Here is a 20,873-nt window from a genome sequence, read left to right on the forward strand (position 1 = left end):
GCTGGGATCAGCCCATGCCTTCAGTCGTTTAGGGGGAGTTGAGTTGAAAACTTCACCTAAAATGTTCTGAAGTGTAGCTAGCCTTAGTATCATTGATCTCTGTTTATTACAGGAGTCAGAGAAAGGAGATGAAAACAGTGAAAAGATGAAAAACTGTAGACAGAATCAACAACACTTTAGATAAAACAAAGTAAACGTGTAACAGAACAAGCAAGGAATGCGTTGACGTCGGTGATGAAACAGAAAAATATTTAATAAGGCTCAAAGTAAAGAGAAACCAACGAAGATTAGAAAACGGCATCTGTAGATCACAGCAGACTGTCTAAACAGAAAGTTTCTCCTTTGTGCTTGTAGAGTTAATGTCAGTGATGGTGGATAACAGATACTATTATTGAAATGATGACACTTTTCATTTTACTGTCTTAGCTCAGGTTTTTAAAAGTACATTCTTAAAATGGGAGTTCAAGGTCATCTATTTGTATTAAATGTACTGAAGTCAAATATATAAACAAGAAAAACTAAGGATTTGATGTTCTGTTAAAATGCAGTTTGAGTCATGAAAAATGTGTAAGCAGTGACTTTAGAATATAACTACTAGTTTAAACATTTCATAATTAACCTGCCTTGTATTTCAATTCATTAAAAACATGATTTTTCATGTCATAGATGATAGTGTTCTTTATATAGTGTAAAATCTTGTCTGTCACAGTTTTTATCATGTCTCTTCTTGTCTTATGAGCTTCTGTATTTTCGTATCCAGAGGACATTGTCCTTTCAGTCTAGCTCATGAAAACCTTTTTCTTGTGCTGTTTTAAGAATGATCTCTTGTATTCTTTAAAGTGATATCCTTCTTTCAGGGATTTTTACTGTAAGGAAAAAGAAAATTCTGTATATCTTGTCTTCTGTTTCAAGTGTAGCAGTTGTTCTTCAGCTGCCTCTGAGTGCTTACAGAATGCCAGATATTTATCTTTACCCCTTATTTATATTTTCATGTTAATCAAATACCCTGGGCCTTTTTTTCCATGACAAAAACTAGACTAAGACTAACAAAAATAGATCTGTGATGACTAAAACTGACAAAAACTAGGTTTAGTTCTCGTCAAGATGACTAAAACAAGACTAAAATGTAATGTAGTTTTTGACGGACATTTTAAATCCTTGATATTTCTCCACTGTGGGTAAATCTGTCAAAAAACAATGTAGCTGTATCTAAACTTAGCACAAAAAGTAAGGAAATTTGTGTTTGGTAAATTATTTCTTTGTTGTAACGATGCCTCTTGGCGATAAACCGTATACCGTTGGAAAGCCTGTTTATTTCCATTTTAAATGGTGCCACATTTGTAAGGAACAGGCATTTGTGGGATGAGCAGCAGAGCTGAGTATGAAGGTTGCGCCCATGAAAAATTGCCATATTTTTCCTGCCAATGCCAAATTATATATATCCCAAAGGCATAAATAGCTGTGCACAATTATAAGGCAAGTATTAATGTGCATGATTATTAGGAAACTACATTTAAGGAAGAATATGTTCCAACTAATTAATTTATCCTCACTTTTGAAGCATACATAAGTAAGCAACTTAAAATGATGATCAATAATCATTCTGGCCTTTCAGAAGTATTCAGTAGCCATCTTTCTTTTTGATCACCTCCATGAGCCATCCATCCATAGAGCCAGTAAGTTATGATCTGTTCACAGCAGCAACCACAACCTCCCAAATGCTGTCGTTGTGTTAGTGGCTGAGATGTGAGCCTGTTATAGGGTCCATTCGAATAGTCCATTTTGCTTAGAAAGGTTCCTAACTGAGTGAAACGACCCGCATTTTAGTGTCGGCCATGATAAAGGCCGTTCGAATTCTCCAACTGAAAAGGAAAGGAGCTTCATAACTTCCTTTATTATCTCCTTTAGCCTAGAAAACACTGGACCATCCTTTACCAGAGGAGAGATGAAAAGATGGCCCACAATGCTTTGCGTAAACTTCATTTAAAGTGACGCACCTGTTGACCGCTCATCAGAACAAGTGAATAACTTGACTGTAACTTTACTAGCCCCAATTTAAACTGTGAAATTCATTGTCAAATTTATAATCCATGTGATAAACGGAAGGTAGTAGGGATGAACAGAGAAATATTACAGACATGACAACTATATCATTCAACTTATGATAATGACTTCATTTCTTCTCGTTTCCATTTTAATCAAACAGTAAACTGATCAGTCAGTATTTTAAACTGTATTTGTTTTGCTATTTTTAAAGTAAATGTGATAAACGTTTGTAAATCACGACCAATTAAAGCGATAAAGTTGGCATGTTGCTATATTGTGAATATTAGGCTTCTTCTATCATCAGAACCAGAGTAGACTAATAAAATTAACAGACGAGAAAATTAAAGAGAAAATGGATAGGCAGAAAATAAAGCAAAACAATTTGTTGTGAAATAAAAGGACTTGAACATTATTCATCTCGTATTGACTTAGAAGAAAGTTCAGATGAGGAGAAAAGTTTCTGCTGTTCTGGATGTTTACAGTCATAGTTCCTCTTCCATAGTCCATCAATGTTAAATTGTAGTTTTTACACAAAAAACACGTCACATCTGTAACATCAGCCTAGGGAAAGTGCAGTCGGATTCCCTAATCACCACAGTTTTCCTTTTCTATTCTCTTACTCCCATCTTTCCTTGACCCTGTGATGTTTTCCGGCGGGGTTAAGGAAAAGTGGATAGGAAAGGACTTAGGAGGTAATTTTTTTTGGACTTTTTGAACAGACCCATAGTCTCTACAGCGTGGCTAACATTAGCAGCTAGCTCGGCCAGCCTTCGTTCCTCTTTGCAGATTAATACCGCGCTTTGATATGTGGACTCTTTTCACTTCAGTTGAGTCGTATGTGAGTTCAACCTTCGACAGCCTACATACCACTTTATTTCCATTTATCACTTAAAAAAACTGTCCTACCGCACGGTTCCTACCACACACTAACAGCTAAGCTTCTCATATTCACATCTGGCGAAGTGCTGGGGGAGAGCTCAGACATGAACTGAATGTACAGCACCTGTAGTGGCAGGAGGTTCGTTACAGTTTAAAAGAGCTTTATAGGGTTCAAGCTGTTTATAAAAAAATATAGGTAACTGTTTTAACCGACTCTTAAATCTCGCACTAACTACTTTGATAAACAAGTTTAGCCGTTTAACTGCGTGCATCCTTAGTTTGTGAGGTAAACTGTCTTCCCTGACTGTAAATCTCATATTGAAGAACGGCCCACAAGCTCTAAATGGGGTTTAAGATAGGTGAGGAGAAAGGCCTGTCAATAATTGATCATCTTTGAGGACTTTGCTGGCTAACCAAGATGTGATGGAGCATCGTCCTGCATAAAGATCGTGGTTTTCTTGAATGCAGAAGACTTCTTCCTGTACCACTGCTTGAAGAAAGAATCTTACTGGCAGTAAGTTTGGGAGTTGATTTTCTTCAACCTGAACAGGTCCAACCAGCTCGTCCTTGATAAAACCAGCCCATACCAGCCTGTTGTTTCCGTTTGTGATCTAACTGCAGGCCCATCCGTCTGGTCCGTTAAGGCTCACTCTCATTTCATCTGCCCATAACACCTGAGAGATCTGTCTTCAGGTATTCCTTGGCCCAATTAAGACGCTTTAACTTATGAGTCTTATTCAGGAGGTCTAGTTTTCAGCCTTCTTTACTTTTACCACATCTCTGAGTATTTGACACCTTGTTCTTCTGGATACTACAGGTATATACAGCTGTGGAATATGGTAGCTCTGGAGAATAATGTGTTTCTGGTAACTTCATGCTTGAGTCTTCTGAAGTCTTTTGCTTTTTTATTTTTAAAATGTTCCCTTTCCTCTTTAAACCCCCAGGTCTGATGGTGTGATGAGAACCATGAACACAGAGAAGCTCCTGAAGACCATCCCCATCATCCAAAATCAGATGGATGTGCTCCTCGATTTCAATGTAAGTGCTCAGTTTGCACATGTTAGCATTAAAATCTACTGCTCACGCCGTTTCTCCATTCCTCAAGTGTAGTTAGTCTAAGAGAATAAAACACTCCTCTGTCTCTTTCAGGTCAATGCCAATGAACTGACCAATGGTGTGATCAACGCAGCCTTCATGCTTCTGTTTAAAGATGCTATCCGACTGTTTGCTGCGTACAACGAGGGCATAATCAACCTCCTGGGTGAATACCACGTTTTTGTGTTGCCTTTAGCCTCGTAAATTCTGACATTTATGTCGTTTTTTCCCAACTATTCCTGTAAACAACCAGGGGTGCTATGAACAACAAGGGGTCACTGAGTGAAAATACTTTCAGTGTGCTTTTACTGTAAGGTTGGCCTGAACTACATTTGATCACACTCCTGCAGAGTTAATGCATGTCATTAACACTGCAAAATACAGACCGTAAGATTTTTTTTGAAGTAAGTAAAAAGAGAGTTTTCATCCATTATTCACCTGCAGAGATATTTTTTTTCTTAACCAAGCCTAATTTGACAAGTTCATACTGTTGTTTAACTCATTGAGTGCCAGCCCTTTTATAAAATGGCAAGTGGCTTGTGCCAGCGTTTTTGGCCATTTTGAGTCATCTTTCAAGACCCACAGAATATTTTCTACTATGATTATGAAAACACCAAATAGCTCAAATGAAAGAAGAAACTCTCTATTTCATCATGGAAAAAAACGCTTGTTTGTAGCTTGTTCCGTTCTTGATTTATCTGAAGTTGAATAGAGGCAACACAAACACATGAAAAAGAGCATAAAAACACAACAATTGAGCTGTATTTGAACAGAACTTGAGGTAGTAGGATTTTTTTGCACTTGAATGAAATGAAATAAATAGAATAAAAAATTAAAATGATATTCTGTAAATAATAATTTTGGTCACATCTTACCCAGGTGTATCTTAAAGGGATACTTAAACATTTTGGCAAATTCGCCCATTGCCATAATCCCTATAGTCTTAGTAATAGGTTCATTACCTTCAGTTGTCCGTGCAAGCTATTTTTAGATTGGCGCTGCTGAATTCGGACCTGCTGTCCCAACTCAATGTAAGCAGACGGTATTCCGGCTTTCCCTCATCAAACTCATCAAATACACAATCCAGCAACTCCAAGTTGTGACCTGCACATTCACCAGGCTATGAAATAATCATGGAACACTACGAGACTGAGATGTTTTAAAGCTAAATGCAAAGCCAGAACTACATTCCAGACATGGCCGCTGCACTGTGTCACTCCTCTGGGTGGTTTACTCAAGAAATATTTCAGAGTATTTGCCAGAATACCGTCTGCTTACATTGAGTTGGGACAGCAGGTCCGAACTCGGCAGCGCCGATCTAAAAATAGCTTGCACTGACAACTAAAGGTGACGAACCTATTAGTAAGACTACAGGGATTATGGCAATGAGCGAATTTGCCAAAATGTTGAAGTATCCCTTTAAAGGGCATAAAAACTAAATGAGCACAGTTGTAGCTTCAGTTGAAAAGGACATGTTTTATATTTGGTATTTTGGGGCTTCTTCTGTCAGCATCGCTAGCCACGCTTCAAAACAATGCAGTGCATTGTAGGTAGACTGTTGCTAGGCTACGCAGAGTGTTGCATTCAAGGCCTGAAATACTGTGGGAATTTATGGAAACTTGCAGAACAGGTTGCCCTATGCATCTCTGGCATGACCACAGGCTGGGCCACTTGGGGGTTGGTTCTGGGCTGCATTTTGCCCCCTGGCCGCTAACTGAAAAGGCCTGACATAAAGCTCTTAATCTCATTATTTCCCTATATTTTTTGTGTATACACGTCGTTGATGATTTAAAATTGTGGTTTAAGCATGCAGACATGTTTAATTCTCTGTGCTTGTTGTTCTTGCTACAGAGAAATACTTTGACATGAAGAAGATTCAGTGCAAAGAAGGACTTGACATTTACAAGAAATTCCTCACCCGAATGACAAGAATCTCAGAGTTCCTTAAAGTTGCAGAGGTGAGTCTGGAGCCAGACAATCTCAAAGATTTTAAAAAGCTCTGAGATTAGGGATGCACCAATGCCAGCCCCAGTACAGGTATTGTTTCAGTATCAATACCAGTATAATAAAGTGGTATTGGAGAATCCCTACATTGGAATATTTTCCTGGTTGTTTCTATGTTCCAATCCTTTTTGTTTTCTCCCTGCAGCAAGTGGGGATCGATCGAGGGGACATCCCTGACCTGTCTCAGGTAAGCCGGAGTGAAAACTAAACTGTCTTGCAACAGTTACTTAGAAAACGGCCCCGGCCTCTTTGCTGGCTTTGTTTCCCAAAAAGGTGTTCCACGGCTGAGTTTGGAGAGTCACTACAGTTGAAGGGTTTATGTTCACAATGTGTTCTCACTAAGGTAATAAGTCAGAGAGTAAGACCTGATAGAATACTGGGATGTCCTGCTGTAGCTGCCTAAGATAATGCTTTATCCTTTTGTGTGGTCAGAAAATCCACCTGCTGTCAGGATCCTATTTGAGCTAGTCTTGGTCAAAAATATATGAGGAGAGTCAGATCACCAAATGTCATACCACGGTTAGGGTGGCATGCAGCAAGCAAGTCTCACTTCCAGGCTGCACGAGCTATAACAGTAGAATAACAATCATAATAAGGGGTGTTGTATTTTTAAATCAGTGTTATGAACTTTATCAAACTCAGGCTTTCTGTCTGGGTATTTTTCATGGTATATAAGTTTGAGAAATGAGTTCCAGCTAACTTTTATGAGCTGATAAAGAAGGGCAAGAGATGAAATGGTCTAATCTAGGAATGCATCGAAATGAAAATTCTTGGCCGAAACCGAAAACCGAAAATGAGGAAACCAAGGCCGAAAACCGAAACACCGAAAGAAATTATTATGCCAGTTATTAGTACCATTGCATTTATGGCTATGACTGTGTACTAACCTCACTAAAATCAATTGCATTTGCATAAATTAATATTAATGCTTCAAAGAATAAATCAATTACAAAATTATGTAAATATTTATTAAGCACTTCATTCCAACAATACACAATATGAAATAAAATACAAAATAAAATGTTTAACTTGACCACACTCATGTAAACATTAATAAATCAGTGGTTCTCAACCTTTTTCAGTCATGTACCAAGTACCCCCTAAACAGCACAAAGCTTTTTGGCCAAAAAGAAAGACATTAAAGAGTGCTGTGACAGCCGTCTGATTTATCAAACTTTGTAACTGATAAACACTTTCAAATTACAAATATAAGATCTTTTTTTCATCCATTTTAAATATTAAAAATGCATGAATAAAGTCATGGTACATCTTCTCATTCTAAATGTAGGAATTCAAATTAATGTAGCTATTGAAAACAGTGACTGGAAAGGCTTTAAACCCAGAAGTGTGCAAAACTCTGCTCCACTGCAGTGGTCTCTCTGGAACAATTTGGAAATAAAAACATAGAGCTAGAAAAACTAAAAACCTGTAAATAATAAACAAGTTATAAAAAAGACTTCTCTTTTCTCAAACTGAAATAATGAACTTAGTTATAGATCAGCATTTCTTCACAAAAAATAAATCATAAACCTTTTTATGAATGGAGAGGTTGTGAATACAGTGATTGACAGGCACGTGCCAGTGTGGGTCAAACCATTCTGCCATGGGGGAGACTCAGGGGGTTTAGGGTGATTAAATTTAAGAGCATACAAAATATTAACTCCAGTTTATAAACTTAAGGTCCTTACACTCTAGACGCAATTTTTTCATGCAAATTATTTACACTAAATATTTACATTTAGAACCTGTAGCGAGTCAAAGCAAGCTTCCACACCTGCAACATCATTTCGCAGCGCGACATTGCTGCGGATATTTAAGTAGCACATTTGCGCTCATATGGACATGTGGGGCTGCCTGCTGCCTGTCTCCCTCTCTACCAGGCTAAAAAAAGAGGCAGAAACAAAAGAACTGATACAGACAAATATGAGGAGATATCAAACATCAGGTGGTGTTGGAGAGGAGGACGTTTATGTTCCTCTGTCTACCATAAAAATCGGCACCACCATGTGTGCTCGTCTGAGCGAAACTCACACAGCTGGAGCTGTTTCTAAACTAACGGGACTTTAGTGAAATATTTACCAACACAGTTTCCTCTGACCTCAGACAAAGGACTTCTAAAAGCTCCAGATCAACCAGCTAAATGACTCCTCTGACCAGTCTGGAACAGAAACAGGTGAGCCAGTCTGTGAGCTGTGGAGAGAGTTAACTCCTCTAACCGCGAGCCTCAGCTGTGCAATATTATAACTCTTATTGATCATATTTGACATAGAATGAATGAAAAGTCAGTCCCTCCTCTTACAAACTTGGCTGGCACAGTGAATGAAACCGTGAAAAAAAAACGGCACTGACAGCCTGGCTGTGCGTAAAAGTGCCGCGTTACGCACGGTGTGAAGGACAGAGAGGGACACACCTCCTTTTATCTTTCGCTTCAAAAAATATCAGTGTTTATCAGAGGACAGAGAAAACACACCACAGGCATTCGCAGCACGAATGTGATTTTAGAATGTAGTAATATACTCGCAAAAACATGTCTCTCCTGACGTGCAAAGAAAGGTGCTATTTTTCTTAAATAGCCGGCGTGTATTTTAAAATCTCACATGCCCCCTGGGGTGCCTTCACGTACGCGTACCCCCTATTTACCCCTACGCGTACTGTTCCAAGCGCATGCTGGCTGCGTTTTTTGCTTGCGTCACCACAACGTCATGTTTCGGCCTTGTTGTTTCGGTGATAAAAGTCTTTTGGCCGAAAACCAAAAATGCACTTTTGGGCCTTTTTCGGCCGAAAATTTTCGGTGGCCGAATTTCCAGTGCATCCCTAGTCTCATCATTTTAATTGTTGTCGTTTCTTGTGGGCACATGCCAGAAACAAGTTTAATGTTTAGTTATCACTGCTGCGTGTCATGACAATCTGTTGAAAATGAAGTTGTTTGCCGTTGAAAAACTTTGAAGAACCAAATACCCAGTCTGAAAGGATGTGTGCCATCTGGGACCCTGGTTATTCTCTTTGCTAAGGCGGGTTTGCAGCCCCCACAGTCTTTATTCATTCATTGACCCCCACAATTTTGACAAACCATTTGGCTGATTGTCTTTCACAGGCTGCTAACCTCCTGAAGTTCCTGTACTAATCAGTTTTCACAACAAGAGTTCAGCTAGGCAGGCGATGCACGCTCTGACTACTGCACTTACAAACATCTTCACACTCGCCATTCACTCCTGACCTTGAACATCCTACATTAAATAAAGGTGTAAAACAAAGGATCCCATTCAGAGACTAGCTTAAGTGCTTGTATGTGTGTTTATATACTCACCAAATACCTCAGCAGGTACACCTGTTCATCTGCACATCAGCACAAATATCTAATAGGTCAGTCACATATCAGCAGCCATGTAGGCATGTAGACATGGTCAAGACAGTGTGCCAAAATCCACATCCAGCATCAGAATGTGGAAAAAAGGTGATTTAAGTGAAACTGAATGTACTGTTTGTTGGTATAGAGCTAGCTGGTCAGAGTATTTCACAATGGCTGATCTACTGGGATTTTCACGCCATCACAACCGTCTCTATAACCTTGCAAAGCAGATGGATACGCCTGTTTCTTTGTTTTTCACTGGTGAATGCACCGTTTGGGCCTGGTTAGAAAATGACAGGACCAATCAGCATTGAGGGGCGGTACTTTCAGGCGCAGCAGAGTCGTGAAGTTAACAAGCAGCAGCAAGAGCTGGTGCAGTTATGGAGGAAGAGTTTAGCGTGGATGCTGCTAAAGCGCCAGTTTTATCAGAACTTGACAACATTTCTTTGTTAAAAGAAGAACAAAGAACAGCAGTGAGTTGTTTTCTTTTCAAAAACAACAAAAGTCGAGTACTGATATGTCTACAGTCACCATGTTTTGTGTTATTCCTCAGTGGCTGCGCACGTGCAGCTCGATAGCGGCTACATCACGTGTTTTGTTGCTCTGCTTGGCCCATAGACAGACAGAACGTTCACCCAGTCACCCTCAGAGTTTTTTTCAAAGCCTCTGCCTTTTCTCAAATGTTTCCTATTGAAGCTTTAGTTATTTTCAGAAAATCTTACTTCCGGAGTAAATCATAATTATTGGATAGAAATTAAAAGATAGAGTCAAAATACAACTTTTTATCCAACAAGTTACTTGTCAGAACATTTTGATTTACTCATCTCATAATTATGACTTGACCTTTAATTTTGTTTTTTCTTCATAATTTCTTCTATCCCATAATCTCATAAATCAGTGATACTCAACCTGTGGTTCTCGGGCTGCATGTGGCTCTTTAGTCACCAGTTGCAGCACTTTTAAAGGGATACTTCAACATTTTGGCAAATTCGCCCATTGCCATAATCCCTATAGTCTTAGTAATAGGTTCCTTATCTTTAGTTGTCGGTGCAAGCTGTTTTTAGATCGGCGCTGCTGAGTTAGGAGCTGCTCTGACAACGCAATGGAATCTTATGGTATCCCGGCTTTCCCTCATCAAATACACAATCCAGCAACTCCAACACGCTCTCACGGACAAGTTGTTACCTGCACATTCACCACGCTATGAAATGATAACATGTAATTATGTAACATTACGACGCATGAAGCAAATACTGGGAACTATTTCTTGAGTAAACCACTGGGCGGAGTGACACAGTGCAGCAGCCATGTCTGGAGTGTAGTTCCGGCTTTGCATTTAGCTTTAAAACATCTCCACCTCCTAATGTTCCATGATTATTTCATAGCGTAGTGAATAAGACTCCATTGCGTTGGCAGAGCAGCTCCTAACTCGGCAGCGCCGATCTAAAAATAGCTTGCACCAACAACTAAAGGTAACGAACCTATTAGTGAGATTGTAGGGATTATGGCAATGGCCAAATTTGCCAAAATGTTTAAGTATCCCTTTAAGGCTCCTAAAAGTCTTTATGAGGGTAAACACTGTCATCAGTAAAAATTCATTTTGAGTCACATCAATAAATCTGTTACCCACACAAAGAAGACGGACTAAACTACCAAACTGAAACCTTTATTTTTTTAATCCGTATATTATTACCGTCAGTCATGCTCTACAGAGGAGTGTGTATAAGAGAAGAGAGCAGATGAAGTCCACTGGTGTTGCGTCTCTTCAGTAAGGTCAAACATTGAGGTGTGCTGTCTTGTGTTCAAATTGAAGCTTCCTATGCCCTCGTTTTAACTTTTCTCTCCAGTCACTTCTGCCAATGCTCTCTCACACTCATATTTTATGATGATTACGCCAATGCGCATCATCAAGGAGCATAACACACACAGATCACGTGTTTAGATAACGTAATATCTAGTGAAAGCTGTCTAAACGTGAGGGTATTGTTTGATCTGTAATGTACTCCTGATAATAAATATTGTCAAAAGAGCAGAAATATAAAAGCAAAGCCCCAAAATAAGACAGGGCTGAACGACATGCCTGGTAGAGCTGCGGGTGTGAGGCAGGGCTGGTTTTAGTCATTTGGCGACCCAGTGCAAAGAACAATATGAGGCCCCTCCCCCTTTAGCTAAAGAATTAATAATGGGTGGGAAAAAATGAGAAAGCATCTCTTTTATGTCAATAAAGCCACAGAACTTCACATTTCTGGGGAAAAAAGGCGCATCTTTTGACATTTTTTTTATTTCTTTCAAATTGGTTTAAACCCACTGACAAATGTAAGAAGGGTGACCCATAGCACTGATTTATAAAAACAAATTAAAATCATGAAAATAGAGATACAAGGTTGTGGCCCAATGTCAGTGATTGATAAAATAAATATATGCTCATTAACAGTGACGGATTGTTTCCTCTGACACCAAACAGACATTTTTTGTAGCCTATTCCATCCCATTAAAGCTCAAAATTATCCACCAATCCACTGTTTCATGTCAACTACAGATTAACTGAACTATAGCTGGGTTTCCATTACAGTTTTTCACAAAGTAAAAGTGATATTTCTTAAATTTCGATTAAGTACAATTGTGCTCTGAATGCGTTTCCATTGAAGGAAGTTTTGAGCATAGGCCTTGCAATTCATGTAAAATCTCATCTCACGTAAATCCACTGCAGGGAAACTTGATGCACAAATCCTGTTGCGTGTTGGTACTGTTTTGGTTACATCTACGGCGGTTGCCTTGATAATTTTGAACAAAAGATGAAGGCAACAGGTGATAGTTCAGAGGTAAAGTCCGTATGTATGGCAAAAGCCATGCACAAGGGTATAAGTATGATGTTAAGAAAAGTCTCGTCTCTTCTTCTGTCCACACGAACCATGCCATGTTGTCTTGGAGTGACTGGTCATGTGACACCGTACATCACGTCCTGTGACTTGTAAATACGGAAAAAGTGTTTCCATTACACTTTTGCGCTATATTTCTATATCTAAACGCCTGATATAAAGCGATATTTTAGGGTTTTTACAAAATTCAGGTGCTTCCATTACCAGTTTTTTATTGCGCTATTTCGATTTTGCACATTTCCAAGTGTAATGGAAACCCAGCTTATGATCTACCTCACATCCTGGGTTTGGATTGTGGCTCTCGCTAAAGTATTCAAGAATATGTGGCTCTTTGGTAGAATAAGGTTGAGTGCCACTGTCATAAATATTACTTTCATGTCATTCTTATGACTTTCAGTCTAATAATTTTGACTTTGTGTCTTAAAAGTCTGACTTTCATTATTTTGATTTATTATTTCAAATTCATGCTGTAATATCATAGAATATATAATATATTACAATATAATATGTCATTATATCATAATTATGTACTGTCTGATAATTATGATTTTGTCACATAATTATTATTTATCTTATAGTTTTGACTTTGGATTTATGTATCTTTTATTACTAGAGAGATGAACAGATGGGGCTGGTTTTGATTACAAAAACACAATACCCTGTTATTATTTAAACTTTTAAAAAGCTATAACTAATCACATATATATATATATATATATATATATATATATTTTTTTTATAAACACAGGCTTGAAACCCCGTTTATAACGCTCTTTTAAACTGTGATGAACCTCCCACCACTAGAGGCCGCTGTAGCTTTAGTTAATGGCTGCTGCCTTCCTGTCCAAGCTCTCCCCAGTGTTAATGTGAGAAGCTTAGCTGTTGGCGTGTAGAAGGAAGAGCGCGGTATGACAGTTATTGAAGTAATGGAAATAAAGTGGTATGTAGGCTGTCGAGGGTTGAACTCACGTGTATCTACTCAGTGGAGTGAAAAGGCACCACATATTAAAGCATGATGTTAATCATGGCGGAGCTAGCTGCTAATGTTAGCCACGCTGTACAGACTATATCAGGCTCACTTCACACCCGCTATCACAGTGACTCTGTGAGGAATTTGACTGTTCTCTAAGTATTTTTTTCTCGGTCCAAATTGGGAAAAAGATGCTTAGGAACATCCCTAGCAATAATATCCATAATCTGCAACCTTAATCAGCAGACACACCCATCAGGTAACAAGTGCATTAGTTAGCTTAGTTTTTGTTGCATTGTTGAGATATCCAGGTCTGCTGCACTCCACCAGTGTAGCCTGACAACCATGGCTTGAGACTATGTTGGTGTCTTTGCATCACAGGACTTTGATTTTATCTAAACTTCCATTTGGCTGCTTTTTAAATCCCATTTTTGCTCTTAAGCATTGCCGCCATTCATCACATTCACCCTTTCACCTCCAGGCACGTAACCATCCACCCTGGAGGACTACGGGAGGGTGCTGTGCTCAAACTTGGTCATAATATTTTTTTGTGTTCAGGTTTCCAGATTAACCAATGATTAAGTGAATGAGCAGACTGGTCCAGGCTGATGGAACAACAACATTTATCCAAATTAGCACTGGTTCACAATGGGGATAAGCAGAACAGCACCTCTGAACACACGATGTCCAACTTTTAGGCAGATGGGCTGCAGCAGTAGAAGAGCAAGGGGAATTATACGCACATCACTCAGGTGCAGGGCTTTTATAAAATCATCAAAACTCAACAAAATAGTGAAAAGGAACTTGGACAGAAGTCGCTTTGTCTCAATTTCTGCTAAAATATTCAAATTTTAAGGTCAGAATTTGGTGTGATGAAAGCGTCTGCAGCCATGGCTCAATTAAAATCACTTGAATCACCGCCACCATTGGGTCTGAACTTCAGAATATCTTCTTGACCACATCTACAGAGCTCAGTGCTTTGGTTGCTGCCGTGTGATTGGCTGATTATTCGTGTTAATGCACAGTTGAACAGGTGTACACACTGAGGTCGTCAGTGAGTGTATATGAAGTGTGTGTGCCAGTTAAATTTGTTCCAGAAAAAACCCTGGATTAGATGAGATTTGTCCAAAAGTTTCCAGACTTTCTCTTGACTATTACCACCTTTATTTCCTGTATTTTTCCCTTCCTTCTATCTCTCCATTCTCAGTTTACAGTTTGTGTAAGTATCCAAACCTTTTCTCCCCCTTTACTCTGTTTTTCTGTGAGTAGCTCTGTTTGTGGACTCTTTGCAGTAACTCTGCATGCTTCAGTGTCTTTTTTTTTCCTTTTCATATTTTTGTTTTTGAAGGATGCCTTGTGCTTTTGTCAGCCTTTGTAACATAGTGTGTTTCAATGATATTTACACCAGGCTCCTAGCAGCTTACTGGATGCCCTGGAGCAGCACCTGGCTTCTTTAGAGGGAAAGAAAGTCAAAGACTCGACAGCAGCGAGCAGGTGGGTCTGCTTCATTCAGAGTGTTATTACACGGTTATTACACGGTAGAAACCAATGTAATTCTGGAGCAGGCAGCACATGACAGTCAAGCTGTTAATGTTTGCACAACCACTATTCCAAAAAAGTTGGGGTGCAGGGTCAAATTGAAATAACAGAATTATAGTCCAGTTTGAATGCGATTGCAGCAACATGTCTCAAAAAAGCAGGGACAGGGTCCACCTTTGTGTGGATAGCATCCCTCTTCTATCACAACAGTCTGCAAACATCTGCAAAGGAGACCAGTTGCTGGAGTTTTGGAAGAGGAATGTTATCCCATTCTTGTCTGATGTAAGATTCTAGCTTCTCTACAGTCCTGGGTCCTGGTGCTCCAAATGTTTTCTATTGGTGAAAGGTCTGGACTGCAGGCAGGCTGGTCCTGGACCTGGACTCTTCTCCTGTGAAGCCATGCTGTTGTGATGGATGTGGTATGTGGTTTAGCATCATCTTGCTGAAACAGTCAAGGCCTTCTCTGACAGAGATGTTGTCTGGATGGGAGCAGATGTTCCTCTAAAGTAGTGATGCACCAAAAAATCAGGGCGATACTGATGTCTTTCATGAACTGTCGTTACTTTTTGTTTATTGTGAACTTCCTCATCAAGGCCAGGGACCAAAATTAATTTTTACTGTTAAACAACAGTATAATTCTGTTCTTCATTACTTTAGAAGGGACATATTCATACACAGAAATACGCATGCAACTTTTTTATGTCTGCTTATTTCACAAAGAAAGATACTTTTTAATAAAGTAAATAACAATTGCAGCACAGCCTCTTAAGTCTGAAATAACTCACCTCTTTTTTCAACTTAACCTCCACATAAACTTTTATTAGAAAAACTCCTGTTAAATCCCATATCTTATTGAAAAATACAGTGATATTATTAAAACAATGTATTGTAAAGCCCTACCTCAAAGTCTGCTTTGTTAAATTTGCATGTTTTTCTCTGCATAGACGAACATCTCTGCCGTGTTGCAGCTCAGTCTGTTTCTCTTCTCATTCAGGATTTAAGATGCAGCCCGTGGCAAGCATGCCAGTCAGCGGTGCATCTACGCTGACATGCTTTAACGTTTTCACTAAAATACCAGCCCTTGTTCCAGGCTCTAAAAAGGCAGTAATGTGAACAGTGGATTTTTTAGAGGTATTCTTGAGCCCATGCAGGTTTCTAGTAGGGCTGAACTATTTGCAAAAATCATTTAATTGCCATTTTTCTAAAAAAAAAGCTATTTAATATGCGATTTTTCTTAGGTTCCTCATCTTATATATTTTTAAACAAATTCAAGCAATAAATCATTCCACATTATAGCCTACATTCAGCCAGGACACTCTTCATGCATTTAACAGTTTTATTGCAAAATGGATCTACTACAGTTTCACTTGGTGGAGAAGGCTCTGCTCAAAAGAAGCTCCCTCGGTTAGTCAAGCAACTGCTTTGACTTTGCAGGAGCACATGGCTAAAAATCCCCATATGGATACACACATTTATGACAATGTGTATTGAAAACAATGAAATTATTTAAAAGCAATTAATCTATAGTAATATGAATCTGAATATGAAGGTGCAACAAGCTTTATGGTATAAAGGAGGAGGCTGGGGTGGAGGAGGTGAAGCTGGCTATCAGCTGATCACAACTTGGGGTATGACTGTTGGGAACTAAGACTAAGCTTCATCAATTTGAGATGGAATGAACTTTTTTTTTTTTTGCTCGTATTGCAAATTTGATGTCATTTACCTTATTGAAGGGAATTATCATTTTATGTCCCTCATTTTGATTAAGAAAACATACATAAAACATGAAAAGGAGGATTTTTGTAAACCATTATAAAAAATGTGACACTTGAATGTTTGCTTAATGTGCATAACATCTCTGCAGCTGCAAATATTTGATTTATTAAACTGGTCTGACACATTTCATGTTAAAGAAATATTGCAACTTCTGCGATTTGTAAATTGCTGCAGGCCATATTGCTCTTTAATGTAATTTGCGATTAATTGCCCAGCCCTAGTTTCTAGTACGGAGTAATGCCTGTTTTTAATGCAGTGCTGTCTGAGGGCCCCAAGATCACCTTCAGCCTTGTCCTTTCAGAGATTTCTCCACTTTCTCTGAATCTTTAGATGATATTTTAGACTCTAGCTGGTGGATCGTCAAAGTCTTTATAATTTTACATTGTGCAAGTTTTTTTTCTGAAATTGTTTCACAGTTTTTAGACGCAGATTTTTTTTTTTGCATACTGATAAACCTCTGCTCATCCTTACTTCTGAGAGACTCTGCCGCTCTAAAATGCTCCTTTTGTACCTAGTCATGTCACTGACCTGTTGCCAATTAACCCATTAAATGCTCCTCCAGCTGTTTTTCATTAGCGCTACTTACTTTTCCAGCCCTTTGTTGCCCCACCCCTACTTTTATACATGTATTGCTGCTGCCATCCATTTGAAAATGAGGTAATGTTGTTCATGACATGGTTAAATGTGTCAGTTGTTAAAACATGGGTTTATCAGATTTGACAATCATTGCATTCTGTTTTTATTAACATTTCACACAGCGCCCCAGCTTTTTTGAAATTGGTGTTGCATGTATGTTTAACTGTGTAGTGTATACCAGGACTTTGTGGACTGGTGCCAGCGAAACCACCTCCAGATTAACACTGGAAAGACCAAGGAGCTGGGTGTGGACTTCCGTCTGCGCCCCTACTCTCCCCATCACCAGTGAACATCCAGGGAAGGGACATTGAGATGGTGACATATTATAAGTACCTGGGTGTTCATCTGAACCATAAACTGGACTGGACTGATAACACCACTGCACTTTATTAAAAAGGTCAGAGCAGACTCTATCTGCTCAGGAGGCTGAGGGGGGCCACTCCTGGAGACCTTCTATGACTCTGTTGTGGCCTCGGCCATCTTCTACGGTGTGGTCTGCTGGGGGAGCAGCATCACAGCAGCTGACAGGAAGAGGCTGGACAAATACCCTGGAACCTGTGGAGGAGGTGGGGGGAGAGGATGACAGCCAAGCTGTCCTCCATGATGGACAGCGACTCCCACCCCCTCCAACACACACTCACTGCACTAAGGAGCCCCATTAGTGACAGGATGATCCACCCGAAGTGTGTGATGGAGAGGTATCGCAGGTCTTTCCTTTCTGCAGCTGTCAGGCTCCACAACAGAAACTGCTCCAAGTAATCGTGCAGTAAACCATATTCATATGTATAATCTGCACACATATCTATAGATGTATATTTAATTATGTATGTATATATATATGTGTATATTGGTGTACATATAAGTGTCTCCCTATTTCCAATCCATAATATATTCAATATGTACATAAAAGCTGTAAATAGTATCAATAATTGTTTTGATTTGTAAGTTACATTTCTATATTTCCTATTTTGTATTTATTCATTTATTCATTTGTGTGCTTTGTTTACTCCACTCTTGCTGCTGTAAATTTGGAATTTCCCCTTGTGGGACTAATAAAGGAATATCTTATCTTATCTTATGGAATGATTGTTGTTAAGTCTTTGTTTATCTCTTGGTTCAGGGCGAGCACCCTCTCTAACGCCGTCTCCTCTCTGGCCAACACTGGAATTTCCTTCACCAAAGTGGACGAGAGGGAGAAGCAGGCCGCCCTAGAAGAAGAGCAGGCTCGCCTTAAAGCACTAAAGGTACGTTTGTCCTCAGCTCCTTTGCAGTGTTGTTCTCTGCAGGACTTTAGGCTTGTTGCTGTTGTCTTTGGTATTGTTAAGACTCATGGAAAGATTTGATCCATCATGAGTAGGCAGGGGTTCATGAGGTCTTGTGACTGGATATGATCATTATAAATCACGCATCTCTTATTCAGGAGCCTTTTACGTTGTTGTCCTCTTTTCTTCCTCCATACTTTCACAGTTGGGTTTTTTTTCAATGGGGTTTTACATGAAAATAAACTTCATCAAGTGTAAGTTTTTAAAACAGATGATGCTATCTATGCTAGCATCGATGCTAAGTATCATTCTGTAAACATCCACATTAGCCTGAATTTTAGTGACACTAGCCGTCTAATCGTAGGAGCAGCGTCTGAAGGAGCTCCAGAAGAATCCTGCCACGGACACAACAGACTCCTCGCCTGTTTTCTCCGTGGGTGGGACCATCAACTCAACCCCAGCCATCGACCTCTTCTCCACCCCCAGCTCAACCAACAGGTGAGGCTTCAGGACTTGTTCAAGCCATCAGTGTTTAGTTTTAGGGCTTCTACATGGAGATCCTGTCTCTATAGAGATTCAAATCATTAGTAACTTCCACTCTAGAAGCTTAAAGGACATCCAAAGATTTTTATTCATGAACGAAATGTCCTGTAATATTTAAATTTGAGTATCACAATGTGCCTTTTTAAAAACAAAATCAATTTGAACTAGGGATGGGTACTGAATTTGGTACTATTATAGGTAAAGACTGAATTCCACCAATACTGATTGTTGAAACCATGAAATGGTTCCTACGGATGCCATATTTCAGCACCTCCTGACTGTGAGAGGGTGGAAGAGCATTCAATCTTCCACAGCAAGAGTGGCTGATAGGAAGAGGTCAAAGGTTTGGCTCCACTTTTCAAAATACGATGCAGATTACCCTGCAATACTTCTGAAGTGCAAGATTGGCCACTAACTTTGCAAAGCAGATGGATACATCTGTTTCTCACTGGTGAATCCATCTTGCAAAGCTCCCGTCTGGAACAATTTGGGGCCGGTTAAAAAGTGACAGGACCAATCAGCATCAAGAGGCCGGTGCAATTGACCTATGGCTAAGTCCCGCCCTCAAAGGCGATGAGCCAATCACAGTGCGTATACCACTCCAATACACTCGGACATCGGCTGCCTGGATGTCCATTGAAATGAATGGGAGAAGGTCCATTTTCGTCTGTTTTTTTTTAGGGTTTTTTGAGATTTTAAGTTTAAAAATGGTCAAACGGTGTTCATGGGGTACATGCGACTCCAACACAAGGTATCCTGAGAGGCTGGGCGATGGGAGTGTATTTTTTACCTGTTCCTAAGCCACATCTAAACTGAGAAAAGTGTCTTCTTTGGGTAAAAGTTTTGCAGTAGACCACAACATCAACTCAACATGGATAAAATTAACAACATCTGTTCTAAGGTAAGCCAACATCGTATTTGAGGCAACATATTGTCACTTTGCTGGAAAGAAATATAAAGTTATCTTTAATATCGCTAACATTAGCTAAAGTTAGCCTAACGGTAGCCTAACGTTAGCTCCTAGCTGCGTTGTTCGTTGTGTGAAGTTGTTTGTTGGGAGTTCGTTGGTATTTTTTTGTTCTAGTTTTTGTACTTTGGTGATCGTGCATCATTGTTAGCTGTTGTCCAAAGGGCTCTAGTTAAACTAACGTTAACTTCTGGAGCTTAGCTTCGTTAACTTACCTGTAATAGCCGAGATAACAAAGGTTGGCAAACGTTGTGTTGAATGATTCAGTGTAAATATTGTAGCACCAAACTACCAGAGAGACACTCTTGGTAAAGATGGTAAAAAAGGCCGTTATATTTTTGTCATATCATGAGCCACAACCTTAACTTCAGTGCCACTTTCATGCTGATCCTCTATCTTGTGGTCTGAGATTGTGATGGCAACGAGATGCAGTTTATCATGTTTGCACTGGGACCTGTGAATTTTGGCTTGTAATTTAAGTTTTTTATCGACCTTCTCAACAATAAAATGATTAATATATCCCTCCAATGCGCAGTTTAGACCCTCTTGGTGACTTCTAGATGATATGTGATCTTTCTGTCTCCAAAAATCATCAATGGCCTCCTGGGAAATGTCTCCTACTGTGACAACTGCAATAGCATCTGTCACTGAATGTTCATTGTTTGTCCGAGTGAGTGGAGGGGGCGTGGCTTAGCCATAGGTCAATTATGGCAGAAGACATTAGCGTGATGCTGGTAAAGTGCCAGTTTTATCAGAACTTGACGACATTTCTTCATTAAAAGAAGAACAAAGAACAGCAGTGAGTTGTTTTCTTTTCAAAAATGACAGAAGTCATGTACTGACATGTCTACAGTTACCATGGTTCGCGTTATTCCTCTGTAGCTGCGCAACTGTAGCTGGTGCCGATGAAGCTCTCCGTCAGGATGGA

General features: G+C 39.5%; 1 protein-coding gene across 13 annotated transcripts in view; it reads left to right on the forward strand.

Annotated features, from left to right (window-relative positions):
- The window catches only part of picalma (phosphatidylinositol binding clathrin assembly protein a), a 69,328-nt gene that overhangs the window by 26,332 nt on the left and 22,123 nt on the right, over positions 1-20,873 (forward strand). For all 13 annotated transcript variants that reach the window (XM_041801481.1, XM_041801484.1, XM_041801488.1 and 10 more), the window contains exons 6-12: positions 3,870-3,963; positions 4,075-4,186; positions 5,872-5,978; positions 6,170-6,211; positions 14,631-14,716; positions 18,294-18,417; positions 18,800-18,933. In XM_041801481.1, the coding sequence (XP_041657415.1) occupies positions 3,870-3,963; positions 4,075-4,186; positions 5,872-5,978; positions 6,170-6,211; positions 14,631-14,716; positions 18,294-18,417; positions 18,800-18,933 (699 nt within the window). The remainder of the gene's footprint in view (positions 1-3,869; positions 3,964-4,074; positions 4,187-5,871; positions 5,979-6,169; positions 6,212-14,630; positions 14,717-18,293; positions 18,418-18,799; positions 18,934-20,873) is intronic.

Source organism: Cheilinus undulatus, linkage group 12 (genome assembly GCF_018320785.1).
Source record: "Cheilinus undulatus linkage group 12, ASM1832078v1, whole genome shotgun sequence".
NCBI lineage: Eukaryota > Metazoa > Chordata > Actinopteri > Labriformes > Labridae > Cheilinus > Cheilinus undulatus.